The following is a 15,825-nucleotide window of genomic DNA, read 5'->3' on the forward strand; positions in this document are numbered from 1 at the left end:
TACGCTGCGCTGCGCTGCGCGGGGTACCGGTGCGGGGCGCCCTTCTTGCCTAGTTTGCCCGAGGAATTACCGCACCATAGCAGGCTCAATGCGCTTACTCCTAAACCATCTAGATCAACACTCACAAAATTCCCACAGATGATATGAGTGACTGGAAAATACTGTCCGAAGTTACATGGATCGAAGCGCTCCATGCATTGCAGCAGCATGGGCCCTCGGCGACTCATATACGTGGAAATGTACTGGAAAGATCTCCGAGAAAACAGCGAAGGAAGGGCACGCAAGGGTCGCCAACATGCATTGTTCTCATACAAGAACCGTTACTGCTCTTGTTCTACTCAGTCATATTCAGGTAGGGATATCGCATGCCACACCAAGATGAGCGTCGCGCGCCTCATACAATGCCTAAGCAGATGCATTTCTACGACAAACATGCTACCTCATGCCATTTCAATCAACTAAGGAAGAGGTGCTACAGAGGGAATCTCCAGCCATCAAGAAGGCATTGCGATGTAACAAAGAACGGTAAATTCGTTGTTGAAGAGGCTGCTCATCATCCTACCCTGGCCTCATGAGCGACTAGTAGTGCGCGACGAAGCAACATTTTCCAGTCGCATGAGGACGTGGACTTCTGGAAGGGAGATACCCGTTATCTGAAAGGGCAACCCTTGCAGCAGACATACCGCTCATACTCCAAGTATTGACCAGGCCCTTGCTTAACGCATGTATGAGCATCTGCCAAAATGCATACTCCTGCCAACCAGCGCGCTTTAAGCGAATCAGCCCACCTACCATCTTGGGGTCTGATCCTCACCAGAGTTCAGTCTGACCGGCCCCAGCTTTCTGTCTTACTCAGTCTCTGAGCCTTGTATAGGCTTGCTACGCGAGCTGTCCCCTGTCCGGTGGCGTCTGGATTACCGTATGCGAACGCTGCTCGCATGACAGCCCATTCTGCAGCCATGAAGGACGAATAGGCCGCCAGGGGGCCCTTCACTGGATCACTCAGGGCATATCTTGTCATAGCCGTTGCAACTGCGTCATAACAGCGATATATGTCTTGGGTTGCAATTACTTGGCGTTCTTGGGTCTGCGATAGCCAGCTCTTAAGCATGCCGGGTGCCTGGGGGCTGCTGCGCACACCTTCGTAGGTCGAAATTCCAGTCTGATCTCTTGTTATCCTTTCCTCTGCGGCCTTGATTTATTGCCAATTTTCCGTTCTCTCATACTCAAAAAGAGGTTTTCGACATGGCAGATCCCAGCTATGCGGCAGCTGAGCCGGGCGACTTCTTCTGTCCAGATGGTGGTACTTGGTGCGTCAACAATCTGACATCAGAACAAACAGAGCCTTCAACGTTAAAGCGTGAATGAATAGCGCTGCCAAGTACGAGACTAACAGTGATTAGGTACGTCTGCGAGACAGGCACAAAGTTCGTGGGATGCTGCATGTCGGATCCGTGCCAGCATGCCTGCTTCGGTGATGCGCTGAAACCAGCGGGACGAAATCCAAGACTCAACAATATCTCGCCTGGCGCGTCATGTGGTGGTACGACACCCTTCTGGACTTGTTCGATGGCTCCGACATTCTACGGATGTTGCAACGAAGATGCGTGCATGAACAACTCGACATGTCCAGAGGGGCAACTAGAGCCAGCGTTCTGGGACCGACCCGACCAATACTACTACTTCCATGACCTGAACGTTGCGCTTTCGTCCACTGTTCCCGCACCCACGGCATTTTCAACTGCTGTCAGCACATCTGCGCCCGCCAGTGACACGCCTACACCATCAGCTTCCGCCAGCCCCGATGGAGTTTCTGGCGGGGTCATTGGAGGTGCTGTTGGAGGATCACTCGCTGGCGTGATTATCATCGCCGCAGTCGTGTTCTTTCTGTTTCGGCGCCGGCGCAACCAGAAAGCCAATGCCGAAGCAGAGGCAGCGAACGGCCAGGTGATACCGAAGGCAGAACTGGCATCGCCTACAACAACCACTGGTTTCGCACCATCAAATGGATTCTCACGTACGCTTCTATCACACAGAACATATGAGGCTCATTACTGATTGCGCATAGCACCTCCCACATATTCTTGGGACACTTCCGGCCACGACCAGAAATGGACACAACACCACATTGGCACTGGTGAGATGATGGGAGACACAAGAAACCGTGAGGTCAATGCGAAATGCGCCGATAGTCATGGGCCTGCCGAGCTGTACGGGGTTCTACCGGCAAGAGAGCTTGAGTCGCCAGAGTACGTTCCGAAAGTAGCGCAGGGAAAGTCCGCTCACGACACGTTGAAGCAGCAAGAAGATGTTTCGGGTGCCAATGGTGAAGAGAAAGCGGCAGCTATGAACGCGCAAACGTAAGGGACTCTTCGCTGCTCGCGAAAAGTGGAACTCGAGTGTTGTGGGGTATCGTTTGCTAGGATCTTGCAAGCTACCATGTAACTGACTCTGTGCCAACGACGATGCGCGACGCTCCTACATTCCTGTTACAATCGCTACCGTTCCGAGTATGGCCAAATTCTCCTCATCTCCTCCGGTGTCATGCCAAACTCACTACTCCTGCGCACGAATTCTTCTAGCAATTCCTTGTTCTTCTGTTGTATCGCAGCGAAGTCCAACATCGGATTGATCCAACCTTCGAAATCCGTAGTAAGAATTCCTCTCGCAAACTCGTGTACTTTATGGTAGTTACTGTACTTTTCGAACTGTTGCTCAAGCCTTTGCACATCCTCTTCGCTGAAATTGAGCGGACATTCGCCTTCGAAGCCAATTTCGTCCCATAAGTCAGCAACCTGGAGGAGACACGCGCGAAGTGGAATCTCGCCCTCTTCCGAGACTTCTCCGCACCGAGTGAAGAGCTCGCGGAGGAATGATGCTATCAGCATACACCTCCAAGCCCGCATATTCGTGGCTGCGGTACTGACTTCGTACACCTTGGCTTCTTTGGCTTGCTCAAACTTGTACTCAGCCAGTTCCCTATCTTTAGCATCCATTTTGCCTAGATCAGGCGGCGGCTCTGGAAGCTTGAGAGCACCCAATTCGTAGTCTTCATCGACAGTAAGAAACTTCGGAAATCGTGCTTGCAAGAACAGTGGCGAGACCACAATAGACTGCCAGTCAATGATCGATGAGATTTGTGGTGGCATCCGCCCTGACACGTATATGTTGCCCATGTGGAGATCTGTGTGCCATAGCACCGGCTCGGAAACTTTTCCGATGAGCGTGCGGTCGTTCAGTCGAGACATGACCTCTTTGGTCATATTAAGAGTATCGATCTGCTCATCGAGAGTTCCTCGCGGTGATTCAAATGTTGCATCGGAGGTGCGCTTTTGCAAGATTGCGAGTTCTCGCTCGACGAGAGCAATTCCATATGAAGACAAATCCGGCCCTGATAAAGTCAGCTATGACGCGAATCGACCAGGATCGTACTTACAAGGCCCTTGATCAAATCGAGGGCTTGCACTGGCCAATGCCTCCGTAGTATGCCATCCTCGCTCGCATGAGGGGCCTATGCAGAACTCTCCCACAGGGTCAGTCTCTTGGCTCAGAGCGACGTGTGTGTCGCTTTCTGTCATTGACTCCAAAAGGTAGAGACTTCCACTCGCTGGACACCGGATTTCGGTCATCTGTTTTTCGAATTCGGTCAATTGGCCAAAGAATTTGAATCGCTCCCAGTCATTCAGATCACCCCATACTTCGAATTGCTGAACCCCAGGAGCCTTTTCCATGATGATGTACTCAGCACCAACCGGGTTTGACCGATCAGCGTTCCATGCTAAAACTTTCGGTGCTGGGACTTGAGTATACTTGTTTACTGCCGAAAACGATGCGATGAGCCGACGTCACGCAGGCTTTCCAGAAAAACGAGGACGTACGGTATTTGAGAACAGCCACCTCCGACGCCGTGGTGTACTTGGGCGGCCCTGCGATAGGAAAGGGTATCTTCGCAACGATCTCGCTACCATCTTCTTTGCGTAAAAGAAGTGCTTTGCTGAAACCTCCTTCCATCTTGTCGATTGCGCAGACGGGTGAGTGCCGCCCACCAGTCGTCGCAGCTACAGCGCAAAGCTGATCTAAGTCGAATGTTACATATCTGCGATCAACCGCTTTCTTCTCGTTCGCTAAGAAACGTCCGTTCGTGTACTTGAATAGGTCCTCGCGATCGATCGGTTTGCCTGCTTTCGTTGGCTTATTGACGAGGCTGGGAGCGCGCGGTAGTTACCCCGACATGTTATGATGAGAGCTCGAAAGGCCTGGGTCGCAGCCAGACGTGCATTGGCGCGGAAGGTATGTCGCAGTATGATGCTGGGTCGAAGCGCTGATAGCATGACTGCATCGCCATGCACTTTCTCGGGGTTCTAGAGAGTACCGGCTGCGCTGGGTGACGCGCTCGCGTGCCCTCCACGCTACGAAGTGGCCCCGCCTCGCGAAGGCGCGCACTCGCGCTCGGCTGGCGTCCCACCTGGGCAGCGCAAAAGAAGAACGTGAAACGCAGGCTTCAGCTAAATGACGTGTGCCCAGAAGCGGGTGCAATGATAATCATTGGAAACACCTACCATCAAGCACATCATGCAAGGATACCCAAATAATTTTGTGAATTCCTCGAGGTCATGACGATGATCGTAAATGCGCTAAAGATACAAAAACAAAAACGCCGAAAAAGATCGATCGTCTGACATCTTACATCTGAATCCAACTCGTCATCTTCTGACCGTTGCGAAAGTGTTGCGCAACATGAGCCATCCTCCTCGCGGTAGTGTCAAGCATACACCCGCAGAACCCACACCAGCGTGAGCCAGGCCCACTAGGCGAGACATCCAACCCTCTTGACCATTCCGTGGGTACCCCAAATGTCTTCTTGGCCGACGGAGGTGCACCCTTGAGATGCGCAAGCAAGACATGCTGTCTGAGAAGATCTTTGCGAGGAAAACTACGTTCGGCAGCGCACTTGTTCAAACATGGAGCGATTACATGCTTGTCAAGATGGTCGATCGAGTCCATTGGCTCCAGGCAGAAGACACATTCGGACTGTAGCTTGAATGCGTCCGTCAACATGCAGACCCATTCTCGATCGTTATAGCCGTGCACACTAGCCTCATGTCTCTTCCAGTCCGAAGCGTTCTTGAAGGCCTTGACACATTCTGTGCAGGAAAATTTATTCTCTGATTCCTGAAAACTGGGAGAAGTCCAGGTCTGCTGTGGAGCAACAGGCAGGTGCTTGCTAGTGCCGTACTGGTATCGCGGAGCGTGAAACCTCCGACCTTTGCGCTTTGGCATGGCAGCTTCCTGCAGACCGGACACACCGAAGGCTTCCTGACGCGCTGATTCTGCTGCAGAATGTTGGTAGACCTGGGTTTCAGTGTCTTGATTGCTGTCTGGCGTGGGATAGCCTGGGTCAGACGGCGAAGGCCATGAACTGCTGTCGCTCGTGTTCGTTGCAGGCGGGCAGATAATGTTATCATCAGCGAAAGACACGGATACAGGTTGTGCGTAGCTTGACTGAGCCGACATGTTGGCGTGCAGTCCGGTATTGGACGGAACCTGGCCATTTCGCACTTTGGCATGGCCGTCAAACACTAGATGTAACGTCAGCGGGGTAGTCGAGACATGATAATACAGGATATCAGGCTTACAGTGCTTCTCACGGGCTCGAGTGTTTGTAAAACAGTTTTCGACTTGATCCACAGAGCATCCGGTAGATTCAGCAAGTTCTTCCTTCTCTGTTCGTGAAGGGTAGGGTCGAGATGCATGATCGGAGAGCCAAAGCCGAACTATTTGCAGCAGTCTTTGACATTCGGTCGATGTAGAAGAGCCACTATACGGGCTGCGTTGTGACATCGATATCTGCAGATGATCCTCTGGCTGCTGGATTGGGCCTGCATCGATGAATTCTGCATCTTGCATCCATAGGCCAGACTCCGGAAGCTCTACATGCATATCCCCCACAACAGCATCTTGGTCAGCAGAGACGCCATGCGGAGACCAAAAGGTAGTCAAACTGTTTCCATCTTGTACGTCTCCGCCATACTGCTCATCGAAAACAGGCTGAGGCGGCTGCGTAGCAGTAGGAGGAAGACTGAGAGTGTCGTCGAATTCTATATCACTTAGGGAAACGTAGCCATTATGCGGGGTATCCTGAGCAAAGTAGCCGGTGCAGCCGTCGACGTGTGCAAAATGACCATCGACGTCGTAGCCGTGATCAGACCGAAAAGGTGGATCATCTGCGCTGCGATAGAAGACGTGTTCGTTGTTCACGTTCAGCAGAGCTTCGTCCCAGGTGTGGCTAGAGCGAGGTATCGTCAGCACTGGACGAGCGGACCTTGAATCGGAATCGCATTCGACAGTTTGCGTGCGCAGGTCAAGTAGTGTACAAACAGTGTCCGCACGAATTCATGCGCAGGACTAGGGACGCATTGCCGGAATAAGAGATAAGTTCTAGAAATACCTCTCATCGTTTGTGCGTAGAGTATTGGGATGGCTTGCTGGTGTTGCAGCGCCAGACGGGTGATGGTACTTTGCGTCGTTAGTAGGCAGGAAAGGTGGCCTCAGGCATCGGGGCAACCGGGGGTAGGTCCTTCGGCAGGTTAACCATCGCCAGACTTACGTTGGTGGGGTCGGCCATCGGAGGCGAAGGGGTCCTAGCTCCGCTGCCAAGCCTTTTCCGGTCCATCTGAGTACAGAATCGAACACAACACAACAACAAACGTCCAGAAAGTGATTTTGAACACGGGGAAAAGGTGGTAGAGTCTCGGACGAGTTTGGAGATTCTATTTCAGCCTTCATGATGAGCTTCAAGGCGTCGCAGCGGAAATCGAGGGGTGACATGTGGCGGGGGCATCCAATTCGCTCCATTTGGTTAGCGGGAGAGTGTCGAATGGAAGCACATCAGCTCCCCATATGTGAAGGCTTTGTAGCACAACAACAAGTCCTCTTGATAGAATTCTGAAGAGACAGTTCTCTTCAAAATGTCATCACGACTTATGTCTTCTTTTTTCAGAACTCAATATCGATGTGACTCATCTTGCGATCAGCTCCTCCACGGCTATTGGTTGAATCTGTAAGAAGGTCCCTGGTCGAGCTCAGCCTTATACTAATAAGTGTACGCCACGCGAAGAGGAAACCTTGCCATTATGCTGTACTTCCTATGTTGGAAGATCTATTGAATCTATAGGTTGGTTACCTTTGGCGTTGCGCAAGGCATACGGCTGCGCCCAAGTGTATTGGGTAATGTAATAGACCATATACGGCATTTCCACGCCATGTCTTAACGTGACGATATACTCAGACACTGTATTCTACCAACAGTGCAAAGTAATCATAACCAGGTAAAGGATAATAGAACGAATGGACAAGTTTTTTAAAAACATCATATTCTTCTCATGACCAAGTCACTACATCATCAATATATACAAGCGATCATCTCCAATCCCACCTCCATCTAAGCCTCCTCAGCAGCAGCGAGAATAACATCCGCCGCCTTCTCCGCAACCATGTACGTAGACACCGCAGTGAAGGTACCAGGAATCTTAGGGAACACACTAGCATCAACAACCCTCAATCCAGCAACACCGCGGACCTGGAACTTGGAGTCAAGAACAGCCATCTCATCGTCATCAGCACCAATGGGGCAGGTAGACGAGCAGTGGTGACCCCAAGCAGTGTCCTTGGCGTACTGAGCAATCTTCTCGGGGGTGTTGGCGTCCTTGCCGGGGAGGACTTCGTCAATGGGGACGAGTTGGCGCTTGAAGGAGTCACGGGCGAGGTCGACGGCCTCGGTGAGGGCAGTGAGATCCTTCTCGTACTCGCCAACACCGGTGTCGAAGTAGTTGTAAGTGATCTCGGGGACGTCGAGAGGGTCGGCAGAGCGGAGCGCAACGGTTCCGGCGTTGTTGCGCGGGTGCGCCTTAAGAATGGCCCAGGTGAACCAGTCGTGCTCGGAGGTGGCGTTGTAGCTGTAGCCGGGGAAGTAACCGCGGAAGTTGACGGGGCCACCGAAGGCGAAGATGTCGTACTCGTCGCGCTCGGAGACGCTGGACTTGTAGAACATGGTGGCACCGAGACCGGGGGAAGCGTAGATGCCACGGTTGCCGAGGATGGATTTCTCCCAGCGGTCGATGCAGGCGTCGTCGTCGGTGTTGCCGAAGGTGCAGCCGTTCAGGGCAGAGAAGTCGGAAGGAGCCTTGCCCTGGACGTTGATCTCGTAGTGGTCCTGGAGGTTGGTTCCGACACCGGGGAGGTCAGCAACGACGGGGATGTCGAACTTGTTCAGCTCGTCGGCTGGGCCGACACCGCTGAGCTTGAGGAGTTGGGGAGAGTTGTAGGTTCCTCCGGCGACGATGACCTCCTTGGAAGCGGTGGCGGAACCGGGCTCACCAGCTGCGCCGGTGTTCTTGGGGCTGGCCTTGTAGAGATACTGGCCGTCGAGGAACTCAACACCGGTCGCACGGGGAGGAGTAACGTCCTGGTCGAAGGTGATCTTGGTAACGTGGCAGTTGAGTCTGACATCGAGAGGGTATTGCTTGCTGCCGTCCTCGTTCTTTGCGTCACGGACAGCGAGAACGAACTCGCGGGATCCAGTGCGCTTGCCATCGGTGGTGGAGAGAGGGATTTGGTAGAGAGCGTTGGACTTGTCACGGCTCTCGGTGTCGGCGTTGGCATCGCCAGCAATAAGAGTACCAAGGTTGACGATGGCATTGGTCATGTTGGAAAGGGCGAAAGCGGCACCGCCAACCAAGCTGAGAAGCTTGGGGTCAGAGGTGACGATGTCGATGGGTGCGTACGAGGTTCCGAGCCATCCCTCGTAGCCGTGACCCTTCTGACCGGGGAGGAGGTAGTGGTTGTGCTCGAGCTTCTCGAAGTACTTGCGCATGTTCTTGGCTGACCAGGAGTCGTCACCAGTGATGGCAGCAACATTGTCGAAGTCAGACTGGTGGGGGTAGACGGCGATGAGAGCGTTGTGGGCTGTGCATCCACCGAGAGTACCGGTACGAGGGTAAAGCGTACCCTTCATGGTAGAGCCCTCAGGTGGGCTGAGACCGGTGTACTCGCCTCCATCGACAGTCTCGTAGGAGGTCTTGTAGTCGCGAGCTTGGCGCTGCTCATCAGCGTAGTGCTTGACATAGAAGTTCCAGCTCAGGTTGGGGTCTTCGGAAACCCTGGCGTTGAAAGCAGGAATGGTGTAGTTCTGGCTGGCACCTTGGTCGTCACCAGCTTCGATAAGAAGCGTCTTGTGACCGGCAAGGGCGAGGCGAGCGGCCAGAGGCTTTGGAAATGGTTAGTATTTGCTACATCCAGTCAGGTACTCTTGAACTTACACCACCACCTGCACCAGAGCCGACGACTACGTATTCATAGCCAGTCAGATCGACAGCCACCGCAAGGGAAGCGAAGGCTGCGACTGTGTAGCCAATTACGCGGGGGAAGAACATGGTGATTAGGTATTACTTTGCTGTTCGGGTGGGTATTTAAAGAAAGAATGACAGAGGCTGTAAAGTTGCCTGCTTGATCCTACCCTGTGCAGCCTTGCTGACCTTTATATCGTTTACGAACCGCGTAGGTCGGCATCCCCCTATTTTCCGGTGGTGGCTTGCAATGCCGAAAGACTTCTACCTCGGACGAAAAACCATTGGCGAGATACTTACCAAACAGGTGGTGTTCAGTAGTCGCGGTGGTTGATCCCTTCTTGGTCTGGAAAACAATGCTTTCATTCGGTCCGGCACGTAGATCATACGGGTCCTTCTAGGGTACCTTGCAGGTTGCAATTTGCGCCACGGGACGGAACCATTGGGACCTGGAGACCGACAACAGCGCTCATGGATCCGTGAGCTCAGTAGCGTTGGTGGTCGTCTTTCTTTCGAAGTAACGTATTTCATAGCGGCATGTATACAGCCTGCTTCAGTCGCTTTCAGTCTTTCGCCGTTCATCGTGGTATCCACGGAAGTTGTGGCAACACGCATCCGCGGAGTGAGAACGCTTTCCCCGTTGCGTTCCGCACCGACCCAGAAGTCTAGGTCAGGAAATGATGATTTCTCCTGTCAAGGACGCTTACCCTGGTCTGTCTATTCCTAATTGCCGGACGTTCCTCCCGCTTCGGAAGGGAACTCCACGGGTGTGGAGTCAACGGCCAGGGACAGCGGACGCTAGCGCCTAACCCGTGTTAGCAGCAACGCGCATTGAAGACTCTCTGGACCTGGGCTTCACGATAGGCACTGCGATGGATGCGAACGGACATAACGTGGTTCTGTAGATTGCCGACTTCTTCGCCGAGAAGGATGACGGAATACCACGTGGTGCGAGATGCACTGCCGCAGGAACCGCCTTTTTCTTTTTCGCCACGAGGCACAGAGGGAACTGACTCAACTACGACTCCACCCACCGTACGAACGCCATGTTGAATTCGGCATTCGGCTGACTCCACAACACCTTCTAATGCTCGTTCTAGTCGCATGCGTTAAGGCCTACGTTCTGTCGCTCGGTACCTGCGCCTTCTCGAAAACTCCCCTATCTGTTATTCCCGCGTCTATGGTTGGCCCGGCCACACGGCATCGGCAATGCTCCTGACGAGTTGCAGCTTCTTCCTCATGTCTTCGTAACCAAGCGAATTGCCTTCCGCGTGTGATGCGAAACCGCATTGTGGGCTGACACAGCACTGCTGGATGGCGTCCTCGCGCGATTGGCCGGTACCCTTTGCAATCCAATCAGCGGCCTGGTTCACCCTGGCGATCATCTCGTCCTTGTCCTCGAGCTTGGGGAATTTTGACGTGATTACACCAAGCACGACGTTCTTGTGCTTGGGAAGATGCGCTAGCGGCTCGAATCCTCCGGCACGTGGTGTGTCGTATTCCAAATAGTATGTGTCGACATTCAAGTCCTACCAAGATCAGCACTTCATAACTATGAACAAGGAGATGAACGTACCTGGAACATCTTCTTTGCGATGTTGTCGTATGCGCCTTCAGAGAAATGTCTGCTGCCTACATAGTTACCGCGGCACAGGTGGATGCCGAGATGCATGTCCGCAGGGCGTTCGAAACACTTGTTATAAAACTTGACATAGGCATCAAACATCTGGTCGGCAGTCTTCTCATTAGTTGTGTCAGCCTTCCAGCCCGCAAGCATGTCTTCCGAGCAGAAGTAGGCCAGGTTGGGGTCATCGATCTGGATGTTCCTGATACCCTGCGCGTGGAGGATCTTAAGCTCCTCCTGGTATGCCTTTGCGACGTCCTCGAAGTACTCCTCGTCGTTCGCATAGACCTCCTTGGGGTACGCTCTCCCGCTCATGTAACGGAAGTGGTACCAGGATGGCGAGATCAGTGTGATCTTGATGTTCTTCCACTCGCTCTCGGGTAAAAGGCTCTTCATCAGGTCCACTTCACGCTGATTGCTTGAAGTGCCAGGGTGTTTGATCTTGTCGACACAGACGGTGACATGGTTAGGCACCTCCTTCGCTTCCATGAAAGACTTGACGTCCGGCGCATAGGCGCGGAACATGTCCTTGTTGTAGCCCTTCAAAACGCCAAGCTGGAGTTCCTTCATGCCATGAAGTGTTTCGAAAAAGGTGCCCCAGAACATGTGCCTGCATGAAAGGTCAGTCTAGACTCGGACTAGCAGCATCGGGACTATTGACCTAGTGTACTCTCCGCTCGACACAACCTTCAGTCCGCAGTCCTGCTGGAACTTGACGACCTCTGCGACAGACTTATCCTCCAAAGGAACGAGCTCCTCTGGCTTCGATTTACCAGAGGCAACATCGTAGCGCTTCTGCACAAGCTCCTGGGGGCGGAGCAATGAGCCAACGTGCTCGGCGCGGAATGGAGGGCTTCTCTTGAGTGACGACATCTTCAATGCGATAGTATGAATAGCTCAGGAAAGAACGAGTAATCAGAACGAAGTAATCGAACAGAAGAAAACTTTGCCCCTCATCATGTCCACTTGCCCCGCAATCACACGCCGCTCATTAATGACCGTTGGACCCTTTCTCAGCCCCGACATATCCATGTTCAGACGCCGGGAGCAGCTAAGCGAGGCTTAGAGGATGGAGCGTCGATGGGATTGGAAGAGTAATTGAGGGTGGCGGGTAAGCCATGTGGGAGGCATCTCAAGCTATGGTGGGGCCCTTGCTCGATAAGAGGCGCGCCACCCGATGTGACGCCGAGAGCCATGTGGTTACAAGGAGACTTGGAAGCCGCGAGCTTCCAAGTCATCATTTCCTCACACGACTACATATTAACTGCGATTGCGCGCTGTCGGTTTCCAAGTTATCGCAACGCACGAGAAATCCGCGAACACAATCTGGGTGTGCAGGCGCGCAAGGCGTGAAGAGGCAGCTTCGACCCGTCAAACATGAAGATATGGCTATGCTGTGGGGTGTATTGGGAGGTCCACAGTCCCTTTGGAAAGCCAAAGAGACCGGAAGCTGCAGATCAACAATTGTTTGCTGTACCACGAGAAGGCGACACGAAGACGCAGTATGCCCCACCAAAAGTATCCCATCGATGAATGACGGGCATGACGCAATACTCTGGAGAACGAGCCGCGGATATAGCCACGAACGAACGCAAGTTTCGTAAGCGACGGCGGCAGTTACAACGGCGAAAGAGAGTAAATCCGAACTTCGGGGAAGCTCTACCCCGCGCTAGGTGGGATGTCATAGCTACATATATGCTGTCATTCCCACACAGCCTCGAGTCTAGACTTTGACGCCCTAAACACCTAAACACCAGACCACTCTACCTACAAACAACATGACAAGAGTACTACTCACAGGAGGAAGCGGCTTCATCGCTGCGCACACCCTCGATATCCTCCTAGACCATGGACACAGTGTAGTCACCACGGTGCGCACCCAGGAGAAGGCGGACAAGATCAAGGAATCCTACAAGAGCTACGTCGATAAGGGCCAATTGAGCTTCGCGATTGTTCCGGATATCGCTCAACCAGATGCATTCGAAAAGGCTGTCATCTCAGACCCTCCATTTGAGGCTGTGCTTCACACTGCTAGCCCGTTCCACTTCAACGTCACTGATGTCCAGAAAGTGAGTGGGCTTGGGGGATGAAACATTGAGCAGCTGGCTAACAAGATCAAGGACCTGATTGACCCTGCTGTCATTGGAACAACCGGCATCTTGAAGTCGATCAAGAAGAGCGCGGTATGTTGAATCTGAAGAGTGCACAACTGCCATTCGCATGCTAATGGTACCGTGTAGCCATCCGTCAAGAACGTTGTCATCACATCCTCGTTCGCCGCCATTGTAAACGGAAGTAAAGGATTCTGGCCAGGACACGCATACTCCGAGGAGGATTGGAACCCGATCACACAAGAAGAGGCCACAGAGAACCCAATGATGGGATACAGAGCAAGCAAAACGTTTGCTGAGAAGGCTGCGTGGGAATTTGTTGAGAAGGAGAAGCCCAACTTCACCGTCTCCACGATCAACCCACCGATGGTTTTTGGACCGATTGTAAGTCTCACAATGCACGCTGCGATACAATCGCTGACATGTCATCAGGTACACGCTCTTGACAGTCTTGAGAACATGAACACCTCGAACCAGCGCATCCTGTCAGCGGCACAAGGCAAGTTCAAGGACGAGATCCCACCCAGTGGTGTACATCTGTGGGTGGACGTTCGCGACGTCGCGGAGGCACACGTAGCTGCGTTCGAGAAGCCAGACGCAGCCAACAAGCGTTTCTTCGTGACGGCCGGATACTTCTCCAACAAGGAGCTATGCCAGATCATCAAGAAGAACTTCCCCGACTTCAAGGACCTGCCGAGCGACTCAACACCCGGCGGTGACTACCCAGAAGGCACACCTGAGAAGGGCCTCTACACATACAACAACAAGCGCTCCATCGACATCCTTGGCCTCAAGTACAAGACTTTCGAGCAGTCGATTGTCGACTCTGTCAAGTCTTTCCAGAAGAAGGGATTGTAAATTGTAGATCGATTGTTCGGAAGGATGAACGACAATAACGGTATTCGATTGACTATGTACACTATTTGGACGGCGCGCTTGTTTGAGCGGCAAAGCATCGGTCGCGTGCATGGCAATCTGAAGAAGACATGTTAGCATATGCAATCTCCATGTAATAGACAATACAGAGTGTGTATGGGCAATCAGCCTGTTGAGCTTGAAATTTTTTGGACTTCACCGTCTTTGACTCGGAAGTTATCGTTTGTGTTGATCATCATAATGCAGGGAGTTGGGAGAGATAGTAATGACTTACCAATGAGTATTGCGACGCGACGCTGACCACAACATGGGTGCTGCATGAAGCTGTTGATGGCCAGCGTTGGTGTGAGAGGAAAGAGCAGGCGCGAAGCCTCGAAGAAAATGGCAGACTTCGGCTGAAAACCGGGCCGAACTCTTCCAAGCCTAGCGGCTGCCCCACCAACGAAGCCCATCGATGGCGGGCAGTGACAGCAAAAGCCCAAACACTTTCTCGAGAATTCCACGTCACATCGCTCTATCGTCGTCGCGTACCTCTCAGTCACCCCGTAGCCAAATCCTTTCTTGATCAGACAAGCCACGTTCGAGAAATCGCAAAGATGTGTAAGTTGCCTACCACTACCCCACCACCGCCTCGATGCGCACTCGGCGGACGTGCATAGCTTCTGGTTGTAGGCGCAAGGCTGTACTAGGAAGATGCGGGAGATCCAAGGCATGATGCTATGTTCACGGTCATATCGCAATGCTATGTGTACAATGCAGAACTGACTCCTCCACAGCCGACTTCAACGCCATCGCTCGTACGTACCACCGGATACAGCAAGCACAACCCCGCCGACATCCTCTCCACGATCGCTCCATCCCTCAAACCGCGACTGACCCTTGCTCCAGAGCAGTTCGTCCAGTTCTACTACAAGACCTTCGATGAGAACCGCGCTGGTCTCGGTGCCCTCTACGTATGCGACTCAGTACCGTGTGCGCAAAGCAGCAGTCGGCTGACAAATGCTATAGAAGGAGACCTCTATGCTCACCTTTGAGGCGCAAGGCACTCAGGGTTCCGCTGCCATTGTAGAGAAGCTCCAGGTAACGACGATCCTGCCTACCAAACAGGGACGGGGCTAATGCAGGGAAGAACCTGCCATTCCAGCAGATACAACACCGTACCGACACCGTCGACGCTCAGCCTTCCGCCGATGACGGTATCCTTGTGCTTGTCACTGGTGCGCTTTTGGCAAGTCGTTCCCATGTATCGTTACACCCGGCCTTTACTAATACTGAACAGCTTGCGGGCGAGGACAAGCCAATGAGCTTCACCCAGGCCTTCCAGCTCAAGAACGCTGAGGGCAACTGGTTCGTTTTAAACGACGTTTTCCGTCTCGTATACCCCGCCGCGTAGGCTATCCGCTCGCTCTTGAGCTTGATTTCACCACACCGGTGACTTCGGGGGCATGCATAGAGAGTCACTGAGTCTTAGCGACTTTGAACACGACTGACGCGATTTTCTTATGAGTTTTGAGCATTTTGGCGGAGGCAATATAGGTGCGGATGGGATCGAGGATCGATGCTTGACGCAGTCGTCTTTGGGAGTGTAGCTACTCACGAGTTCTACACAGGTAGATTGAGCTAACTATTCAAAATCGACTTGCCTTCTTTGCAGCCTCCTACAGCGTCTCGAATTAGATCTATCATCGTGCATATGCAGAAGCCTTTTCCATGCGGCGGGTTTGTTTTCCGTGCATGACGCGGAAGAGAGCTTTGCCGCCATTCCTCCGCCCCGCGCTCACTTGCCGAAGCGAAGCTCCACGCCTTCCTCGGACCTGGAGCTTAGCTTACAACGACCATGGCCTCGTCGCGCGGCAAAAGCCAGGACATT

The 15,825-nt window shown here is 52.9% G+C and overlaps 7 protein-coding genes across 7 annotated transcripts; 3 read left to right on the forward strand and 4 right to left on the reverse strand.

The window, feature by feature from the left end:
* Positions 1-1,569: 1,569 nt before the first annotated feature.
* Positions 1,570-2,364, forward strand: J4E79_010130 (uncharacterized protein; the record flags this gene model as incomplete). The annotated part of the gene is made up of 2 exons (XM_049358970.1): positions 1,570-2,017; positions 2,069-2,364. The coding sequence occupies 2 exons, from the start codon at positions 1,570-1,572 to the stop codon at positions 2,362-2,364; spliced, it is 744 nt and encodes a 247-aa protein (XP_049206703.1).
* A 134-nt stretch (positions 2,365-2,498) lies between these two features.
* Positions 2,499-4,011, reverse strand: J4E79_010131 (uncharacterized protein; the record flags this gene model as incomplete). Its single annotated transcript, XM_049358971.1, has 3 exons — positions 2,499-3,391; positions 3,437-3,817; positions 3,879-4,011. The coding sequence occupies 3 exons, from the start codon at positions 4,009-4,011 to the stop codon at positions 2,499-2,501; spliced, it is 1,407 nt and encodes a 468-aa protein (XP_049206704.1).
* Positions 4,012-4,683: 672 nt separating this feature from the next.
* Positions 4,684-5,514, reverse strand: J4E79_010132 (uncharacterized protein; the record flags this gene model as incomplete). Its single annotated transcript, XM_049358972.1, has 1 exon — positions 4,684-5,514. One exon carries the CDS (start codon positions 5,512-5,514, stop codon positions 4,684-4,686), a length of 831 nt encoding a protein of 276 aa, XP_049206705.1.
* A 1,927-nt stretch (positions 5,515-7,441) lies between these two features.
* J4E79_010133 (uncharacterized protein) lies at positions 7,442-9,431 on the reverse strand (the record flags this gene model as incomplete). Its single annotated transcript, XM_049358973.1, has 2 exons — positions 7,442-9,265; positions 9,318-9,431. 2 exons carry the CDS (start codon positions 9,429-9,431, stop codon positions 7,442-7,444), a joined length of 1,938 nt encoding a protein of 645 aa, XP_049206706.1.
* Positions 9,432-10,522: 1,091 nt separating this feature from the next.
* J4E79_010134 (uncharacterized protein) lies at positions 10,523-11,841 on the reverse strand (the record flags this gene model as incomplete). The annotated part of the gene is made up of 3 exons (XM_049358974.1): positions 10,523-10,873; positions 10,921-11,578; positions 11,630-11,841. 3 exons carry the CDS (start codon positions 11,839-11,841, stop codon positions 10,523-10,525), a joined length of 1,221 nt encoding a protein of 406 aa, XP_049206707.1.
* Positions 11,842-12,746: 905 nt separating this feature from the next.
* J4E79_010135 (uncharacterized protein) lies at positions 12,747-13,937 on the forward strand (the record flags this gene model as incomplete). The annotated part of the gene is made up of 4 exons (XM_049358975.1): positions 12,747-13,037; positions 13,089-13,151; positions 13,209-13,463; positions 13,512-13,937. 4 exons carry the CDS (start codon positions 12,747-12,749, stop codon positions 13,935-13,937), a joined length of 1,035 nt encoding a protein of 344 aa, XP_049206708.1.
* Positions 13,938-14,551: 614 nt separating this feature from the next.
* J4E79_010136 (uncharacterized protein) lies at positions 14,552-15,348 on the forward strand (the record flags this gene model as incomplete). Its single annotated transcript, XM_049358976.1, has 5 exons — positions 14,552-14,555; positions 14,732-14,752; positions 14,844-14,908; positions 14,964-15,035; positions 15,085-15,348. 5 exons carry the CDS (start codon positions 14,552-14,554, stop codon positions 15,346-15,348), a joined length of 426 nt encoding a protein of 141 aa, XP_049206709.1.
* Between the last annotated feature and the right edge of the window lie 477 nt (positions 15,349-15,825).

This window comes from Alternaria viburni (genome assembly GCF_023758015.1).
Source record: "Alternaria viburni strain BMP 2772 chromosome Unknown scaffold_28, whole genome shotgun sequence".
Classification (NCBI taxonomy): domain Eukaryota; kingdom Fungi; phylum Ascomycota; class Dothideomycetes; order Pleosporales; family Pleosporaceae; genus Alternaria; species Alternaria viburni.